Source organism: Lepidochelys kempii, chromosome 1 (genome assembly GCF_965140265.1).
Source record: "Lepidochelys kempii isolate rLepKem1 chromosome 1, rLepKem1.hap2, whole genome shotgun sequence".
Taxonomy (NCBI): Eukaryota; Metazoa; Chordata; order Testudines; family Cheloniidae; genus Lepidochelys; species Lepidochelys kempii.
The window spans coordinates 49425359-49442680 of NC_133256.1; the positions used below are offsets into that span (position 1 = coordinate 49425359).

Here is a 17322-nt window from a genome sequence, read left to right on the forward strand (position 1 = left end):
AGCTGTTTTATCTACTGCATTTCTACCCAAGGCGAAGTCCCTATCTCCTTGAGATATACCTGCTTTTAAGTCACCTGGAGTGGAGCACCCACAGGTACAGCTCTCGAAGAAGAAGAGGTTACTCACCCTGTGCAGTAACTGACGTTCTTCGAGATGAGTGTCCCTGTGGATACTCCACTACCCACCCTCCTCCCATCTACTTCAGAGTTGGGGTAGTCTCTGTTGTAGAGAAGGAACTGAGGAGACCGGTCACGCACGCGTACTATTAAGGTACACTCAGAGCGGGGAGGGGGGGGCAAGCTTTGCATGTGCGCAACTGGTACAAGTACTGCTGTAAAAATTTCTGAACGAAGGCGAAGGGACGCACCAACGCCTGGAGTGGAGCACCCACCGGGACACTCATCTCGAAGTTACTTCAGTTACTGCACAGGGTGAGTAACCTCCTCTTGTCTACTGCAACTGCAGTACTTGTTTTTGAGACTCTTTAAGTTTGATTTGATAGCTCAGTTACATTTTCCTTTGGTCTCTCCCTCTATTATGAGCTCCTCTCTCCCCAGCACCTTTTTCATTACAAATTTAGCACTGGCTTCAGCACAGAGCATATGATGTGTTTCTGGCAGTGCTGTCAGATTGATGCCATTTTGATGTGTGGTGTACATTTAGGTTTAGTGGTAACCTGAAGCAATTCAGAGTCATTAGCATATCCATAACATCTGCTGCACAAACAGGTGAAGCTACATAAAGGCACTTTCACCAGATCTCGACTTCTATGTAAGTAACAAGGTTAAGGTCAGGCTTCCTCCCAGAGTCTATAAGTGCTTGAGTCTACATTTGTGGCAACAGAGCTACTCCTGTTAGTGCTTTACTGCTTGTATTTCTTGACATCAGATCACCAGTGTATGCATGCTCTTAGGTCAACCTGTTGGTATTTAGAGACCTATCTTTTTTAAACCCTCTCCGCATTTTGAACTGTCTTTTCTCGTGGGGCAAGAAAATTGTTCTTTGATGAAAGAGAATTAGACTGTGCTTATGCTTGGATTCTTTTGGAACGTTACAATTTGGGCCAGCTGCTGAAGGAGCACTTATATTCTGTGCCCTAATGAGCCTTTTTTGTCACCTAAGTTCTGCCTGAAGTTGATACTGTCCCCCCCACCAATGCATCTATGATCTATAGCAGGGGTTCTCAAACTTCATTGCACTGTGACCCCCTTCTGACAATAAAAATTACTACATGACCCCAGGAGGTGGGACCGAAGCCTGAGCAAACCCAAGCCCCGTGCCTGTAGTCTGGGTCCCAGTGTGCAGGGCTGAAACCCTCAGGCTTCGGCCTTGGGTGGTGGGGCTCGGGCTTCAGGCCTGGGCTCCAGCAAGTCTAAGGCAGCCCTGGCGACCCCATTAAAATGGAGTTGTGACCCACTTTGGGGTCCTGATCCACAATTTGAGAACAATGTGATGTATAGAACAGAGATTACTGGGCATATAAACTGTCAGAACAGTTCCCTATATGCTGTGCAACTACATCATGTGAAGCAGGAGCAGCATAGCAGATAGAGCACCCAGAGGAAGTCAGAAAGCTTCTTCATTGCTTCTCTGCCCTTACAATTGAGACCCAAGACTATGTGGTTTTGAATCACACAAGTCTCTTAATGCACTCTTGTAAACTGTGCTCTTTGGTATAAAGAGTATATACAATCTATACTGATTGTAGTGTGGAGTACCAAAGTTTGAAATGGCTGTATGTTTCTCAGTTTCAATATCGCCAATGTATGTTGCTTGCTGTGCCACACCTTGAAGCAGGGCCTTGATTTGTGTGACAGTGGGCCATAAGGCTTGAGAGGCCTTCGCTGGGTAGAAAATGACAAGAACTTGAATCTAGAATAGTGGTTTTTCACCCAATGACTGGCTCCAAGTCATCCAGTGACCTTCAGCAAAACCTAGCTAATGGTTTTGTAGTGGCATCTCTCCCCTCCAGTGAAAATCCATTCATTGGTAATCAATCTCTTGTCTTTGTTCAAAAGTGACATTCCTGCACCCCCACTCCCAATGCAAGTCTGTTGGTCTGTTAGCCAATTTCCTGCTGCCGTTCCACCACCACAATAGGGGGATGGACCTGGGAGAAACTTCACAGGGTGATACCTCTCTTTGTTCACCATTGCCTCTAGCCAATCATTGTTTTTGGGTGCAGGTCATATGCCATCTCACACTAAAATAGAAAAGATCTGGCAGGTTGTTTATTCATTCTCCCTATGAGTGTTGCATTCTCTCTCTAATTAGAATTTTGCCCTCTCTAGGTTTAAGTATGCCAAATGTTTGGGCTCCCAATGCTTCCTTTGGGAAATTATTCTACGGAGTAATAGATCTCTCTATTGTCATTCAGCCTAAAATTTTCTTTTCCTTAACTTTAATCCAAGGCTCCTGGTTATACCCTCTCATGATGATTCCTCTTCCTCCGTAGTGTTTCTATCCCTTAAATATTTGTAGATGGTTATCACATCTCTCCTTTTTTAACCTCTCAAACAGAGGGGCCCATTTCTTAAGCCAGATCTTCCCCATGATTCCACCCCACTAACCAGTCCTGTTCCCATACCTGCCTTGCAGCCATTCGAGATTTCCATGAAGACTGAGCCCTGGTCTACACTAGGACTTTAGGTCGAATTTAGCGGCGTTAAATCGATGTAAACCTGCACCCGTCCACACGGTGAAGCCCTTTTTTTCGACTTAAAGGGCTCTTAAAAATTGATTGTCTTACTCCACCCCTGACAAGTGGATTAGCGCTTAAATCGGCCTTGCCGGGTCGAATTTGGGGTTCTGTGGACACAATTTGACGGTATTGGCCTCCGGGAGCTATCCCAGAGTGCTCCATTGTGACCGCTCTGGACAACACTCTCAACTCAGATGCACTGGCCCGGTAGACAGAAAAAGAACCGCAAACTTTTGAATCTCATTTCCTGTTTGGCCAGCGTGGCAAGCTGCAGGTGACCATGCAGTGCTCATCAGCAGAGGTGACCATGATGGAGTCCCAGAATCGCAAAAGAGCTCCAGCATGGACTGAATGGGAGGTACGGGATCTGATCGCTGTATGGGGAGAGGAATCCATGCTATCAGAACTCCATTCCAGTTTTCGAAATGCCAAAACCTTTGTCAAAATCTTCCAGGGCATGAAGGACAGAGGCCATAACAGGGATCCGAAGCAGTGCCACGTGAAACTTGAGGAGCTGAGGCAAGCCTACCAGAAAACCAGAGAGGTGAACGGCCGCTCCGAGTCAGAGCCCCAAACATGCCGCTTCTATGATGAGGTGCATGCCATTTTAGGGGGTTCAGCCACCACTACCCCAGCCGTGTTGTTTGACTCCTTCAATGGAGATGGAGGCAACACGGAAGCAGGTTTTGGGGACGAAGATGATGATGATGAGGTTGTAGATAGATAGCTCACAGCAAGCAAGCGGAGAAATCAGTTTTCCCGACAGCCAGGAACTGTTTCTCACCCTGGACCTGGAGCCAGTACCCCCCGAACCCACCCAAGACTGCTTCCCGGACCCACTAGGCGGAGAAGGGACCTCTGGTGAGTGTACCTTTTAAAATACTGTACATGGTTTAAAAGCAAGCATGTGAAAGGATTAATTTGCCCTGGCATTCGCGACTCTCCTGGATGTACTCCCAAAACCTTTGCAAAAGGTTTCTGGGGAGGGCAGCCTTATTGCGTCCTCCATGGTAGGACACTTGACCACTTCAGACCAGTAGCACGTACTCGGGAATCATTGTACAACAAAGCATTGCAGTGTATGTTTGCTGGCATTCAAACAATATCCGTTCTTTATCTCTGTGTTATCCTCAGGAGAGTGAGATATCATTCATGGTCACCTGGTTATAATAGGGTGCTTTTCTTCAGGGGACACTCAGAGGTGCCCGTTCCTGCTGGGCTGTTTGCCTGTAGCTGAACAGAAATGTTCCCCACTGTTAGCCATGGGGAGGGATGAGGGTTGAGGGGGTAGCCACACGGTGGGGGGAGGCAGAATGCGACCTTGTAACGGAAGCACATGTGCTATGTATGTAATGTTAACAGCAAGGTTTACCCTGAAAGAGTGTAGCCATTGTTTTATAAAATGTGTTTTAAATACCGCTGTCCCTTTTTTTTTCTCCACCAGCTGCATGTGTTTCAATGATCACAGGATCTTCTCCTTCCCAGAGGCTAGTGAAGATTAGAAAGAAAAAAAATACGCACTCGTGATGAAATGTTCTCTGAGCTTATGCTGTCCTCCCACACTGACAGAGCACAGATGAATGCGTGGAGGCAAATAATGTCAGAGTGCAGGAAAGCACAAAATGACCGGGAGGAGAGGTGGCAGGCTGAAGAGAGTAAGTGGCGGGCTGAAGACAGGGCTGAAGCTCAAAAGTGGCGGCAGCATGATGAGAGGAGGCAGGATTCAATGATGAGGCTGCTGGAGGATCAAACCAATATGCTCCAGCATGAGCTGCAGCACAGACCGCCGTTACAGCCCCTGTGTAACCAACCACCCTCCTCCCCAAGTTCCATAGCCTCCTCACCCAGACGCCCAAGAACGCGGTGGGGGGGCCAGCTACTCCACCACAGAGGATTGCCCAAAAAACAGAAGGCTGGCATTCAATAAATTTTTAAAGTTGTAAACTTTTAAAGTGCTGTGTGGCATTTTCCTTCCCTCCTCCACTACCCCCCTGGGCTACCTTGGTAGTCATCCCCCTATTTGTGTGATGAATGAATAAAGAATGCATGAATGTGAAGCAACAATGACTTTATTGCCTCTGCAAGCGGTGATCGAAGGGAGGAGGGGAGGATGGTTAGCTTACAGGGAAGTAGAGTGAACCAAGGGACGGTGGGTTTCATCAAGGAGAAACAAACAGAACTTTCACACCATAGCCTGGCCAGTCATGAAACTGGTTCTCAAAGCTTCTCTGATGCGTACCGCGCCCTCCTGTGCTTTTCTAACCGCCCTGGTGTCTGGCTGCGCGTAACCAGCAGCCAGGCGATTTGCCTCACCTCCCACCCCGCCATAAACATCTCCCCCTTACTCTCACAGATACTGTGGAGCGCACAGCAAGCAGTAATAACAGTGGGAATATTGGTTTCACTGAGGTCTAAGCGAGTCAGTAAACTGCGCCAGCGCACCTTTAAACATCCAAATGCACATTCTACCACCATTCTGCACTTGCTCAGCCTGTAGTTGAACAGCTCCTGACTACTGTCCAGGCTGCCTGTAATACTTCATGAGCCATGGCATTAAGGGGTAGGCTGGGTCTCCAAGGATAACTATAGGCATTTCAACATCCCCAACAGTTATTTTCTAGTCTGGGAATAAAGTCCCTTCTTGCAGCTTTTGAAACAGACCAGAGTTCCTGAAGATGCGAGCGTCATGTACCTTTCCCGGCCATCCCACGTTGATGCTGGTGAAACGTCCCTTGTGATCCACCAGAGCTTGCAGCACTATTGAAAAGTACCCCTTGCGGTTTATGTACTCGGCGGCTTGGTGCTCCGGTGCCAAGATAGGGATATGGGTTCCGTCTATGGCCCCACCACAGTTAGGGAATCCCATTGCAGCCAACCCATCCACTATGACCTGCACATTTCCCAGGGTCACTACCCTTGATATCAGCAGATCTTTGATTGCGTGGGCTACTTGCATCACAGCAGCCCCCACAGTGGATTTGCCCACTCCAAATTGATTCCCAACTGACCAGTAGCTGTCTGGCGTTGCAAGCTTCCACAGGGCTATTGCCACTCGCTTCTCAACTGTGAGGGCTGCTCTCATCTTGGTATTCATGTGCTTCAGGGCAGGGGAAAGCAAGTCACAAAGTTCCGTGAAAGTGCCCTTATGCATGCGAAAGTTTCGCAGCCACTGGGAATCGTCCCAGACCTGCAACGCTATGCGGTCCCACCAGTCTGTGCTTGTTTCTGGAGCCCAGAATCGGCGTTCCACCGCATGAACCTGCCCCATTAGCACCATGATGCATGCACTGGCGGGGCCTATGCTTTCAGAGAAATCTGTGTCCATGTCCTGATCACTCACATGACCATGCTGACGTCGCTTCCTTGCCCAGTATCGCTCTGCCAGGTTCTGGTGCTGCATATACTGCTGGATAATGCGTGTGGTGTTTAATGTGCTCCTAATTGCCAAAGTGAGCTGAGCGGCCTCCATGCTTGCCTTGGTATGGCGTCCGCACAGAAAAAAGGTGCGGAACGATTGTCTGCCGTCCCTCTGAGGGGGGGAAGGGCGACTGATGACATGGCTTACAGGGAATTAAAATCAACAAAGCGGAGTGGCTTTACATCAAGGATTATTTCAGACAGGACTTCACGGAGGGTTCCAATGAGAAATGGTGCACCTAAGTAATTGTTCTTATTGGAACAGGCTAGATTTACCCCGCTGCACCTTCTCTGTGAGTGACTGCAGTGTGACCTAGAGGAATGAGTCCCCTAGACGGGGCGGGGGATGGGCGGGGAGGGGGAGCAAATGAGTACAAAACAAATCTGGTCTATTTATTGTTTTGAGCCACTCCATCTCTTTTCTGCATCTTTGGCTGGCAGCAGACGGTGCAGAAGGACTGCAAGCCATCCACATCTCATGGCTGCTCGGCAGAAGATGGTACAATAGGACTGCTAGTCATCCTCATCTTTTGCCTGCCCGGCAGAAGATGGTACCATAGGACTGCTAGCAATCCGTATTGTCTGCCTGCTCACCATAAGATGGTTCAGTAGGACTGACTGCAGGACTAAAGAGAATGACCTGGTCAAGTCACTTCTAATGTAGTCCCTGCACCCATGTCTGCCCAGGCGCTCCTGGCCGACGTGGCCAGGAGCACCTCGGACATGACGATGAAGGCTACCAGTCCTATTGTACCATCTGCTGCCACAAGGCAATGGGTTGCTGCTGCTGTGTAGCAATGCAGTACCACGTCTGCCAGCACCCAGGAGACATACGGTGACGGTTACCTGAGCAGGCTGCATGCTTGCCATGGTATGGCGTCTGCACAGGTAACTCAAGAAAAAAGGCATGAAACAATTGTCTGCTGCTGCTTTCACGGACGGAGGGAGTGAGGGAACGGGGGCTTGACGATATGTACCCAGAACCACCCGCGACAATGTTTTAGTCCCATCAGGCATTGGGATCTCAATCCAGAATTCCAATGGGCAGCGGAGACTGCAGGAACTGTGGGATAGCTACCCCCAGTGCAACACTCCGGAAGTCGACGCTTGCCTCGGTACTGTGGAAGCACTCCGCTGAGTTAATGCACTTAATACACTTAGAGCATTTTCTGCGGGGACACACACACACTCGAATATATAAAAATGATTTCTAAAAAAACGACTTCTGTAAATTTGACGTAATTTCGTAGTGTAGACATACCCTCAGCTGCTGGATCTGGAGCCTGAACTGTGCTTTGTTCAGAGTTACGAACATTTCAGTGTTACAAATAACCTCCGTTCCCTAGGTGTCCATAACTCACACTGTATATGCAGTGTGGCTTAATTAGTTTAGCTCTTGGAACCCTTACTACTGCTTTTCTTGAGGTTTAAGATTAACTGTGTAATACTATTTGTATTAAATATAACTCTTTATGCTAAAGTTCTTGTTTCTTTGAAAGAAAAAATGTCCATGCTCAATAATAACATTTAAATTGTCCCTACTGGAGTTTGTTTACATACATACTTTTCTTAGACAAAGAAGGCAAGCAGTGCTGCTGTTGTATGACTGGGAGATGTTTTTCTGCAAATTGTGGTATTTCTTTGTGAGCCCACAGGCTTATTGTGATGGCTGTATCTTCACAACAGAAAAAGTTAGAACATATATTTTAAATGAAAGCTTTGTTTTGAAGCTATAATAGAATGCAATAAAATTTTCTGGGACACTAGAGGAATTGCAGGATTTACTGGTTTTGATTTTTTTTTATTATTATGCGTTTGTAATTTTATCCTGTTCCTGATTTTAAGGTAGCATGGTCAAAACATTTTGCACTCTGTTTCAGACATTTTTAATTTCCCTCAGGCAGATTGTTCTATCAGTATCCCTCATCCCTGCAGAACTCAGCTCAGGTAGAGTAGGAGTCTCTGAATATGTCTACAAAGCTATGTTGAAACAAAAATTGGTGTGAAGTCACAGAGGGGCAAGATTCTAATTAGTCTGCTAAATATTAACAGATATCCACTGATGCGTGCTTAGTTTTCACTTGCCCATAACTTATTTAAAATCTTTCTCTCGCAAGCAAATAAATTGCACTAATCCGCATTGAGGACTGATTTTTGCTATCAAGAGGGGAAAAAACCCCAACAAAATCAGCATGCGGTTAGAGTTTTGTTTGGAGTGTTTTTTCTTTCCTTGTCCAAATGAATTTCCACTGAACAAATTTTACTTAAACTTTTTGTTAATTAGAAAAACAACAACAACAACAAAAAAACACCAAGCACCTTTGAGCAGAGCGAGAGAGAGGAAGGAAAACTTGTTTGCAATTTTTTTTTATAAATTCACGTGATTTTAATACATACTGTTTCACAGTCTTTTCCATAGCAGGAGTTATCACGATTCACTCTAGAATCCACAATGGCTGCTCTGTAGTACTTGATCTATTTAATTTATTGTATGTCCACATTTACTGCTCCAGTGGAATATGAGCGCTTCCAACAGATGTAGGAGGAAAAACAGTTAAATGTGGCCCATAAATAGGATTACTAAAATTCCATCAATTTTAGGATTATATATCAAACACTTAAATTGGCAAGTGTAAGCAGGGCATTCAGCATGTAATTGATTTTAAACTTAATATTTCTTCATTTCCAAATAATCCTTTTTCATTCAAAAGAATTCAGTTGTGACATACAAACTATATGTTCAAGAATCAGGACACCTACCACTTAAATGCAGCCACTTATGAGAGGGGAAAGAATTTAACAGTGCATAGCAACATTACAGTTTAAAACAGAAAGTGAATGATAATTTTATATTAAAAAGAAAGAAAGACTTTCTAGTTTAAACAGTAGGGGGGAATGAAGCTATGCAGAAGGTTATTACCCAAGTTGAAAATTGGCCAAAATTGGATGTGTAGCATTTATTACCCCCTTTCTTATATACAGTGTGATTGGGTGTTTAATGGTCACAATTGATCAGGCTTGCACATTTATATTTTATTGAAAAGACTGCACCACTTAGCTCATTAAGATAAATGTGAAATTATCCAAACTTGTCTATGCAGCCTGAGGGGAGCAAACTTGTTTCATGTTTAATTATTTATTTATTTTTAACTTCAAGAAGAAAAAAGCCTAAAGAACAATCTGGGAACTGCTGCCTGTGAAATTTTGGACTGAATCCATGAGTGCTAGCTTATGGCGCATGAGAAGCCCAGGACTGAATTTTTTCATACCTAGAAGCATAAAGAAAAAAACTTAGACAAAACTTTCACCACTCAGTCAAGACTTTAAGATATAGGTAAATTAGACACTTGTTAGGCACATTCAAATTAGACAACTTTCGCAAGTCCTCCTTGAAACACATTCAGAAACTTATGACAAATCAAAATGATCTTATTTGTTTTTGTATGACCAGAAATTGAATGTTAACACATCTTGCAAACACTTACTAATCATCGTTAACTACAGTTTGTAGTTACGTGGTCATGGAGGTAGAAGTGAGACTTTTAATGAAGAGTAACCCTTCCAGTCAGTTAAGCATTGTTTTATAGTTTGAGAGAGAATTCTATCTAAATTTACTGTTTGGGAAGGGAAGCTTTAACTACAACAAAGGAACTAGGGATGTGGGGAGACAGGTCACGTTTTGCCCATGAAGCTTCCGCCCTCCTTCCCCATTGTCTTAGAAAAAGTAGTGCTTAATAAAAGGAACTTGTTGAGTTCAAACAGATATAAAGGGGGAGGCTGCATGGGAAACAATTTTTCCTCAGTGTATTTTTTTAATGTGGTCAATATTATCAACTAGCTTCTGGAATTTTAAAATTAACTGTTAATGTCCTTAAAAATACTATACTCAAATCATTTACTTTATAATATGTGTACTATTTTGTATTTTGTCTTCATGGTCTGGCACTTGGATGCCTTATAAGCATCCTATAAATGGATTAAATTAATAATACTGTTTCTGGATTGTAGACATTTACTGTAGTTATTGACCTGTGGCCAAGTCTGAAAAATACCCTAATATAAATTGTCATAAAGAAATTTGGCAGAGGCTTAGAGATGCAATTAGACCAAACACATTGGAATTACTTATGTAGGATATTAAAAGATTGTCTTCAGAGTTGAGACACTGACTCATTCAGCAGAAAATCGTCCACTGGGTATTATGTAAATCAAAAGGTTAGCAGCTGGTGTGATGATCCACTGAAAACCATGAAATTAGGTCAACCTAGAAAAACCCATATTGCATGGGTACATAATGTAATTGTTCCAAAGTATGCCCAGTAATACAATTTTCTTTATTAGCTTTATACTAATATTTTCAGCTTTATCATTCTAGGCCACCTTTTAAGGCTGGAACTGAAAAAAAAAAACAAAACCTGAACATGTTTCTCCATATTGATCAAGTATCAGAAAATAGTTTTTCAAGACTTTTACTAGAAAGGAAGTAAACTTTGAGTTGGCTGGAATTAGAAAAGAATCCTGCATTTCTGCATCAGTAGAGAGAATCTTGGATGGGCATATCATCCAGAATGGGAAAGAAGGGAACATTTAAGGAACCTTACAGTTTAAGGCTTGTCTTCATTACAGTGCTAGCCTGAGGTATAACACAAGTGTTGCTTCTAACCTGATTCCTGTCCACACACCAAAACCTCTGGTTAAGGTGGTGCTTTAACCTGGAGCTAGCTGGCCTGTCAGAAGGTGTTGGTTGAAGTTCAAGCGCTATTGATGCTGCTCAGGCTAGTTACGTAGTGGGGATACAACTACATTGTGCTGCTAATCCGATAGTGTGCAGCTCGAGTGTTTTGCAGTGTGGCCATTCTCACTTGAACTAAGCTAATTCAAGAGGAGTTAGCTCAAGTGTAGATAACTCGAGTTAACTCTTCAATGAAGATATGCTGTTAGATACAAGAGAACCTCAAATATATGAACACCAGAGTTCCGGACTTACTAGTCAACTGGACACCCTCTGAACCGGAAGTAATTGGGCAGCAGCAGAGATGCACGCATGCATGCACCCACATGCACACAAATACTTTACTACCTTGGAAATGTAGCCCTGGGGCTCAGGGCTTCAGCCGGGGGGAAGGGAGGGTTAGGACTGCAGCCTCAAGGTGAAGGGGGGGTGTCAGGGCTTCTGACCCTTTGGAGCACCAGGGCTCAGGGCTTTAGATCTGGAGGAGGTGCTGGGGTTCGGGGCTTTAGCCCTGTGGCTCTGTTTCCAGCTTCTCAGCCCCATGGGGGGCGCAGGGGCTCAGGGCTTTAGCTATGACGGGAGTACTGGTTTCAGCCGCAGCGCTCCCTTCGCCACCCCGTAGCTAGAGCCCCGCACCCCCCCAGATCAAAAGCCTTGAGCTCTAGTGCTCCCGAGGGTCAGAAGCTCTGACTCCCAGTCCTCTCTCCCCAATGGCTGAAGTCCGTAATGTCTTTTTGGAGTTACAGATAACCTCCATTCCCGAGGTGTCTAACTCTGAGGTTCTACTATTACCAATAATAGTTGTTCTGCCCTTGACAAGTTTTTGTTCATTCTGAAGCCTTTTGCTAACCAGGCTAAACCTCATGGGATACATATCTTCTTTTTAGGGCCGTACCAAATTCACGGTCATGAAAAACATGTCTCAGACTGTAAAATCAGACCTCCCCTGTGAAATCTAGCTATTGGAGGGCTGGGGAAAGGGCATGTCTGAGCCAGGAGCTCCTACGGTTCACCGGGCTCCAGCTGCTATCCACCAGGCTGGGGAAGGAAGGGACTTCCTCTTCTCCTGTACGGCTGCTCTTGGGGGGAAGATCAGACCCACCTTCAGGTACCTCCCCCAGCTGCAGGAAGCTCTGTGTCTGCTACCAGCTCTGAAAGCTCCCAGTGGCATGGGGGAGATCGGACCCACCTTCATCCCTGGGAATCTCCCCCAGTTTCAGGAAGCTCTGCAACTCTGAAGGCAGCACAGAAGGGTGGTAATTCTGCAACCGCCCTACATTAGCTTTGTGACCCTCCTGATCCCCTTTTGGGTTGGCACTCCCACAGTTAAAACACTGACATTTCAGATGTAAACATCTGAAAACATAAAATTGACCAATTTTAAAACACTCTGGCCATGAAATTGATTAAAATGGATTACAAATTTGGTAGGGCCCCATTTATATTCATAAAAAGAAAAGGCGTACTTGTGGCACCTTAGAGACTAACAAATTTATTTGAGCATAAGCTTTGCTACAGCTCACTGTAGCTCACAAAAGCTTATGCTCAAATTTGTTAGTCTCTAAGGTGCCACAAGTACTCCTTTTCTTTTTGCGAATACAGACTAACACAGCTGTTACTCTGAAACTTATTTTCATGTGGAAAGGGACACAGTGCTTAAACGTTCCTGTAGCATACCATTTTACTCATAAAAGTAAAGGAGGAGGATTATCACTGAACAAGAGCTATCAGAGAAGACAAGTTATCTTGATAGTTAACACCCGTAAGCTCAATCAATGGCACTTATAGAAATACGAAATATTGTTCTAAGTAAGATGGGATCACTTAATACAGTAGTGGAACATTTGTCCCTGAAACACCAGAATCTTGGCACTAATACAGTGTATAAAGTTAGCTGATGAAGGGTACAAAACCGCTCCCTTCCCAGCTAGTGCTGAACCATTTGTAGGTGAAGTTTAAAGTCAACATTTGCAAAATAAGCAGTAATTCACAAAAAACAACTACTACTACTTCAGTATGGATTGACCTTTGGTATCAGAACTGCTTGATCTCTCTTCTAGTCAATGCTTACTCATTTAGTGAATACATTTTTAATTCAGGTCAATCTGGAAAAGAGATGCAATACTTCCCAAAACATGGAGTGTTACTTTCAAGTGAGGCCAACTCTAACCAATTGACTGTTATCTGTGTCTGCATTGTTAAAACAAATAAGCAAACAAAAAGTTTACTAGGAGATGACTTACAAACTGAAGAGCTGAAGTTTAAATTCTATTCCAGATGTCTGGTTTTATTTTTATTCTGAAGGACCAATTTAGAGGATTTTTAAATGTGTATACTAAAACTTGTTTACCATGGACTCTCAGGTATGAGTTGCTGAGTAACCTGTTTCAGAGACTTCTGTAGTTGCTACTCCTTTAGGTTGACAGATATCAAAAAATAATTGTCAATGGATAATTATCATTGAATGGTGGGCTGTTTCCAGTAATATTCCATCGAGATTGGTTCTAGTCCCAGTGCTATTCAATATTTTCTTCAGTGATCTGGAAGATAAATCACTGCTGATAAAAATTAGTGGACGACTACACACATATTGGCCACGTGGTTAGTAATTCTGAGAACAAGGTAGTCACACACAGTAATCGGGATGTCCGGCCAGGTGGGGCCAATTCAAACAATATGTTTTAATACAGTATTCAACATGATATACTTTATTATTAAATGGTCTTTAGACATGCAGATCTTATAAAATAAAAGGATATTATAGCTAAGCTTAACACTTAATTTTCTTTATCTGAACCTCCTTGTTCATGTTTTGTGTGCAGAACAAAAGTTAAATTGTACTTTCAAAAAACACATTTCTTCTACAGTGATTATATGTGCAATTTTTGGACTTGATTCTGCAAAGATATCCAAGTGGGCAGGCACTTAGGCCCATGTGGAGTCTTACTGATTTAAAATGACTCTTTGGAGATGCAAGGATTCCTACTACATTACTTTACAAGATTGGAGTCAAACGTGATATGCTGATTGTTAGCATTCAATAATAATGCTGTATAACATTAATATATTTTCAAATTATTTTTAGTGGTACATGATCAGCATTGTGCACATCTACAATCGTTGGAGAAACAGTGAAATTCGGTGTTACGTTAATGGTCAACTGGTATCCTATGGTGATATGGCTTGGCATGTTAACACGAACGATGTAAGAGATTTTTCTTTCCTTCTTTTTAGTGACTGTTTTCTATCCTCTTAAGTGCATGCATAGAACCATAATTCACTTGTACATTCCTATTTGGTTAAAAAAATAGGATTGTATAAATATCAGGCATGTTTATTTCCTTAATGTTTTTTTTTAATTTAAAAAAAATCAAGAATTGGATTATACTCGAGTTATTTCTTTTTTAGTTATATATTTTAAGAGAACATCATCTCTCTAGGGTTAATTTATTTCTTATCTTTATTACCATATAATATCTTATGTTGAGTCTATTTTGAGGAGATATTAATGTGAAATTCAGACTAAGTATTTTCAGATTATAGAAAATATTTTATTGTATGATAATATATACAGACCCTGGATAACACAATCGATTGGTAATTATCTTTTTTTACCTGTGGGACATAAATTTTATAATATAGGTTTTTTCCTGAAATAGCTAAAATTCAATCTAAACATTATATCTGAGTAACAAAAAAAATGTTGTCTCATTCAGCCAAGTTACCACACATATGTCTCATAATAAAAATTAGTTTACCTTTGTTGTATATCTGGAGTTCTTGTACTGTGTTCAGTCCAGATTGAAATGTTTTAAATCAATTTTAAAGATTAAATATCCCCACTTGAGAGGTGGAAAACAGAGGCAAAGAGAAATTAAATTACATGCCTTTAGTCACATTATGATGTGTGTGGCAGGTCCAGGAACTCAGGTCTCTGTAGTCTGAATTCTGTTTCTTAATAACAAGATTGTCTTTCATGACTCATATTAGATGGCATGATGTTAATTAAGTGCCCATTGTGGCATCACAGTTAAGCATGTTGAGTTTTTTATGTTAAAGCAGGGATTCAACCTTTTTATTGTGCATTTAAAATGCAACATATTCGCCACAAAATTACAGCACTACTTTTTGTTTCTTGAATGAAATAAATGAGAATCTATAAATAAATCTGTTAATTGTTTTGAGTTGAGATCAATTTTAAAACATGTCCTTTAAATAGTATAGCAACATGTTTCATCCCCATCTCAATGGGAGTTGTGGTTGATTGGACTGCAGCAATGAGACAGCATCTGGAAGTGAAGTGGAATTGAGAGTGCATGCTTGGTGAAGCAGCAACCAGGCCTCTTCTCTTCCTGATGTCCTCCACCTCCTATTGGCTGGGTTGTTTGGCTCTCATACTCCCCTTCACCTCATCCTGATCTATTTAAACTCATCATGGGGTTTTCAAAGGCCTCTTGCAGTTTTCAGCAGTCCCTTCCTCATTCCCCTTAGTTGTAGGACAAGAGCTGTGTTCTTTAGGAAGCTGCAGTCTGACTCACTGCCTGTTTGGTCCACTGGGCCAAACTGACCTAGTTCTGCTGATATTTTTTGCCTTCCTCACAAAGTCATGGAGGCCCGGTTGGGTTGAAAGGAAATAGGATTGATAGTTTATGATTAGGAAAGGTAAGACTGTGTAGCTCATTGCAATTTGTGGCTGGTGTTCTGTATGGACAAAAACTAAAAGGGTCAGCTCCCAAGGGTAAATGAAAGCTGGAATTTTGTAGGTGGACAGTGTTCCTTTAGGAAAAGGGGGTACCTGAAATATTTGTGATCTGCAGTTCCCGCCTTGATACTCTCTTCCCCCTCCTCCCACTTCTCATGGAAGGTCTATTCCAAGTTCTTGATTTGTGTTGGGATCTGGTAACCCCACTCTGAACCCAGTTAAATGCCAGGTATGTGAGAGTGGGGATGGGCATATAGTGACCCCTCCCCTGTGGTGTTAAATTAATAAAGTTTGAGGCCTGCCATTTAAATCCATCCCTGTGCTTGTCATTTATTTGCCTGTTTAGCCTGATTGATTGTAGTGGAGACATAACCTATTTGGCAATCAAAGGATGATATTCCCCTGTTTTGTGTACACATGCTTGCGCTTGCTTGATGAGCTTGAATGAGTATAAATAGAAGTGTAGCCTCAGTAGCACAGGTAGTAACAGTGGAGTCATGGCTGAGCTCTGCCGAGTACAAACCCACCTGAAACCAGTGGTTGTGTGTTCGTCATGGCTCAGCCATGCCTCCTTTGCTGCTCCCAGTGCTACCTCAGCTATGAAGTGAGCTGTAGAACACGAAAGCTTATGCTCAAATAAATTGGTTAGTCTCTAAGGTGCCACAAGTACTCCTTTTCTTTTTGCTGTTTATACTGACTCCAGCTCTCATCAAGCAAGTGCAGGTATGCGTACAAAAACTGGGGAATCATGCTCCTAGCTCATAGAGTAGATGTAGCCTTTGTTAATTCATTGAAATCTTGTGAATCGGCTACATTTGAAGACATTATTAAGATCACTAGTAATTGTTTACTGCTGTTCTTCATAATTGAAGGAATTTGCTTCAGCAGAGACTGAGGAATAATATTCTACTACAGATGATTCCGTGAAGAATTGCCCTCTTTCAAATTTAAGACCATCTCATATTGTTCTCAGTGGGACTGAGAGAAGGCTGCCCTTAGCAAAGATGGATCTTGCTTCCATACATGTCTTCTCACAGAGCTCCTCTTCACCTCCTGACATCATAAGGTACTAGCTTCTCTGACAGGGAGTTTGCTTTCCTTGGGAACTATTGGAGGCAGTGGCCATTTTGATAGAGGACAATTATTTTAAGTTTCTCTTAAGGTTTTGTGCCTCAGTATCTGCTGATAACCTTTCAACTATGAAAACTAATGGCAAAAATGACCATTAATCCTCAGTATTTCTTTTAAAAAATATTAATTGCACCAGATCTACACAACAGGTAGGGCAGGAAAAACTTTTGTGGGGCAGTATGTAGCATAATGTGGAGCTCAGGATTGTACTTTGTACCGCCCCAGATTCTGTGTGCGAGAGAGTGACTGCCCCTTCCCTGTGCAGCCTGCCCTCCAGCCTGGTCTCCTTTCTGCTCACAATGCAACAGTTTCAATGTCGCCTCTTCAACTTCTTTCCCCTATGCCACCACTTCCCCTTTCCCGCACCCCTCGGTCTGGCACAGTGGCTCCTTTCATACCCCACCACCTGGCCCGCTTGCTCCTCCAGGGATGCCAGAGCCTTGTTCATGCTCTGGCATAAGTGACGTCTGACAATGCAGGAAGGATTCAGATATAAATACCTTAAACTATCTTCATCCCCAGCAGATTTTGAGAAGGGTTTTGAACTTTGAGAAATCCACCTTTCCAACTCTTCTTTGCTATCTTTTTTTCCTGCAAAGATCCTTCTCATCACCCACTTTGAGACAACATGCTTCTTAA

General features: G+C 43.0%; 1 protein-coding gene across 6 annotated transcripts in view; it reads left to right on the top strand.

Annotated features, from left to right (window-relative positions):
* NBEA (neurobeachin) overlaps nt 1-17322 on the top strand; it is an 848387-nt gene that overhangs the window by 203085 nt on the left and 627980 nt on the right. For all 6 annotated transcript variants that reach the window (XM_073341812.1, XM_073341823.1, XM_073341834.1 and 3 more), the window contains exon 7: nt 13936-14055. In XM_073341812.1, coding sequence (XP_073197913.1) covers nt 13936-14055 — 120 coding nt within the window. The remainder of the gene's footprint in view (nt 1-13935; nt 14056-17322) is intronic.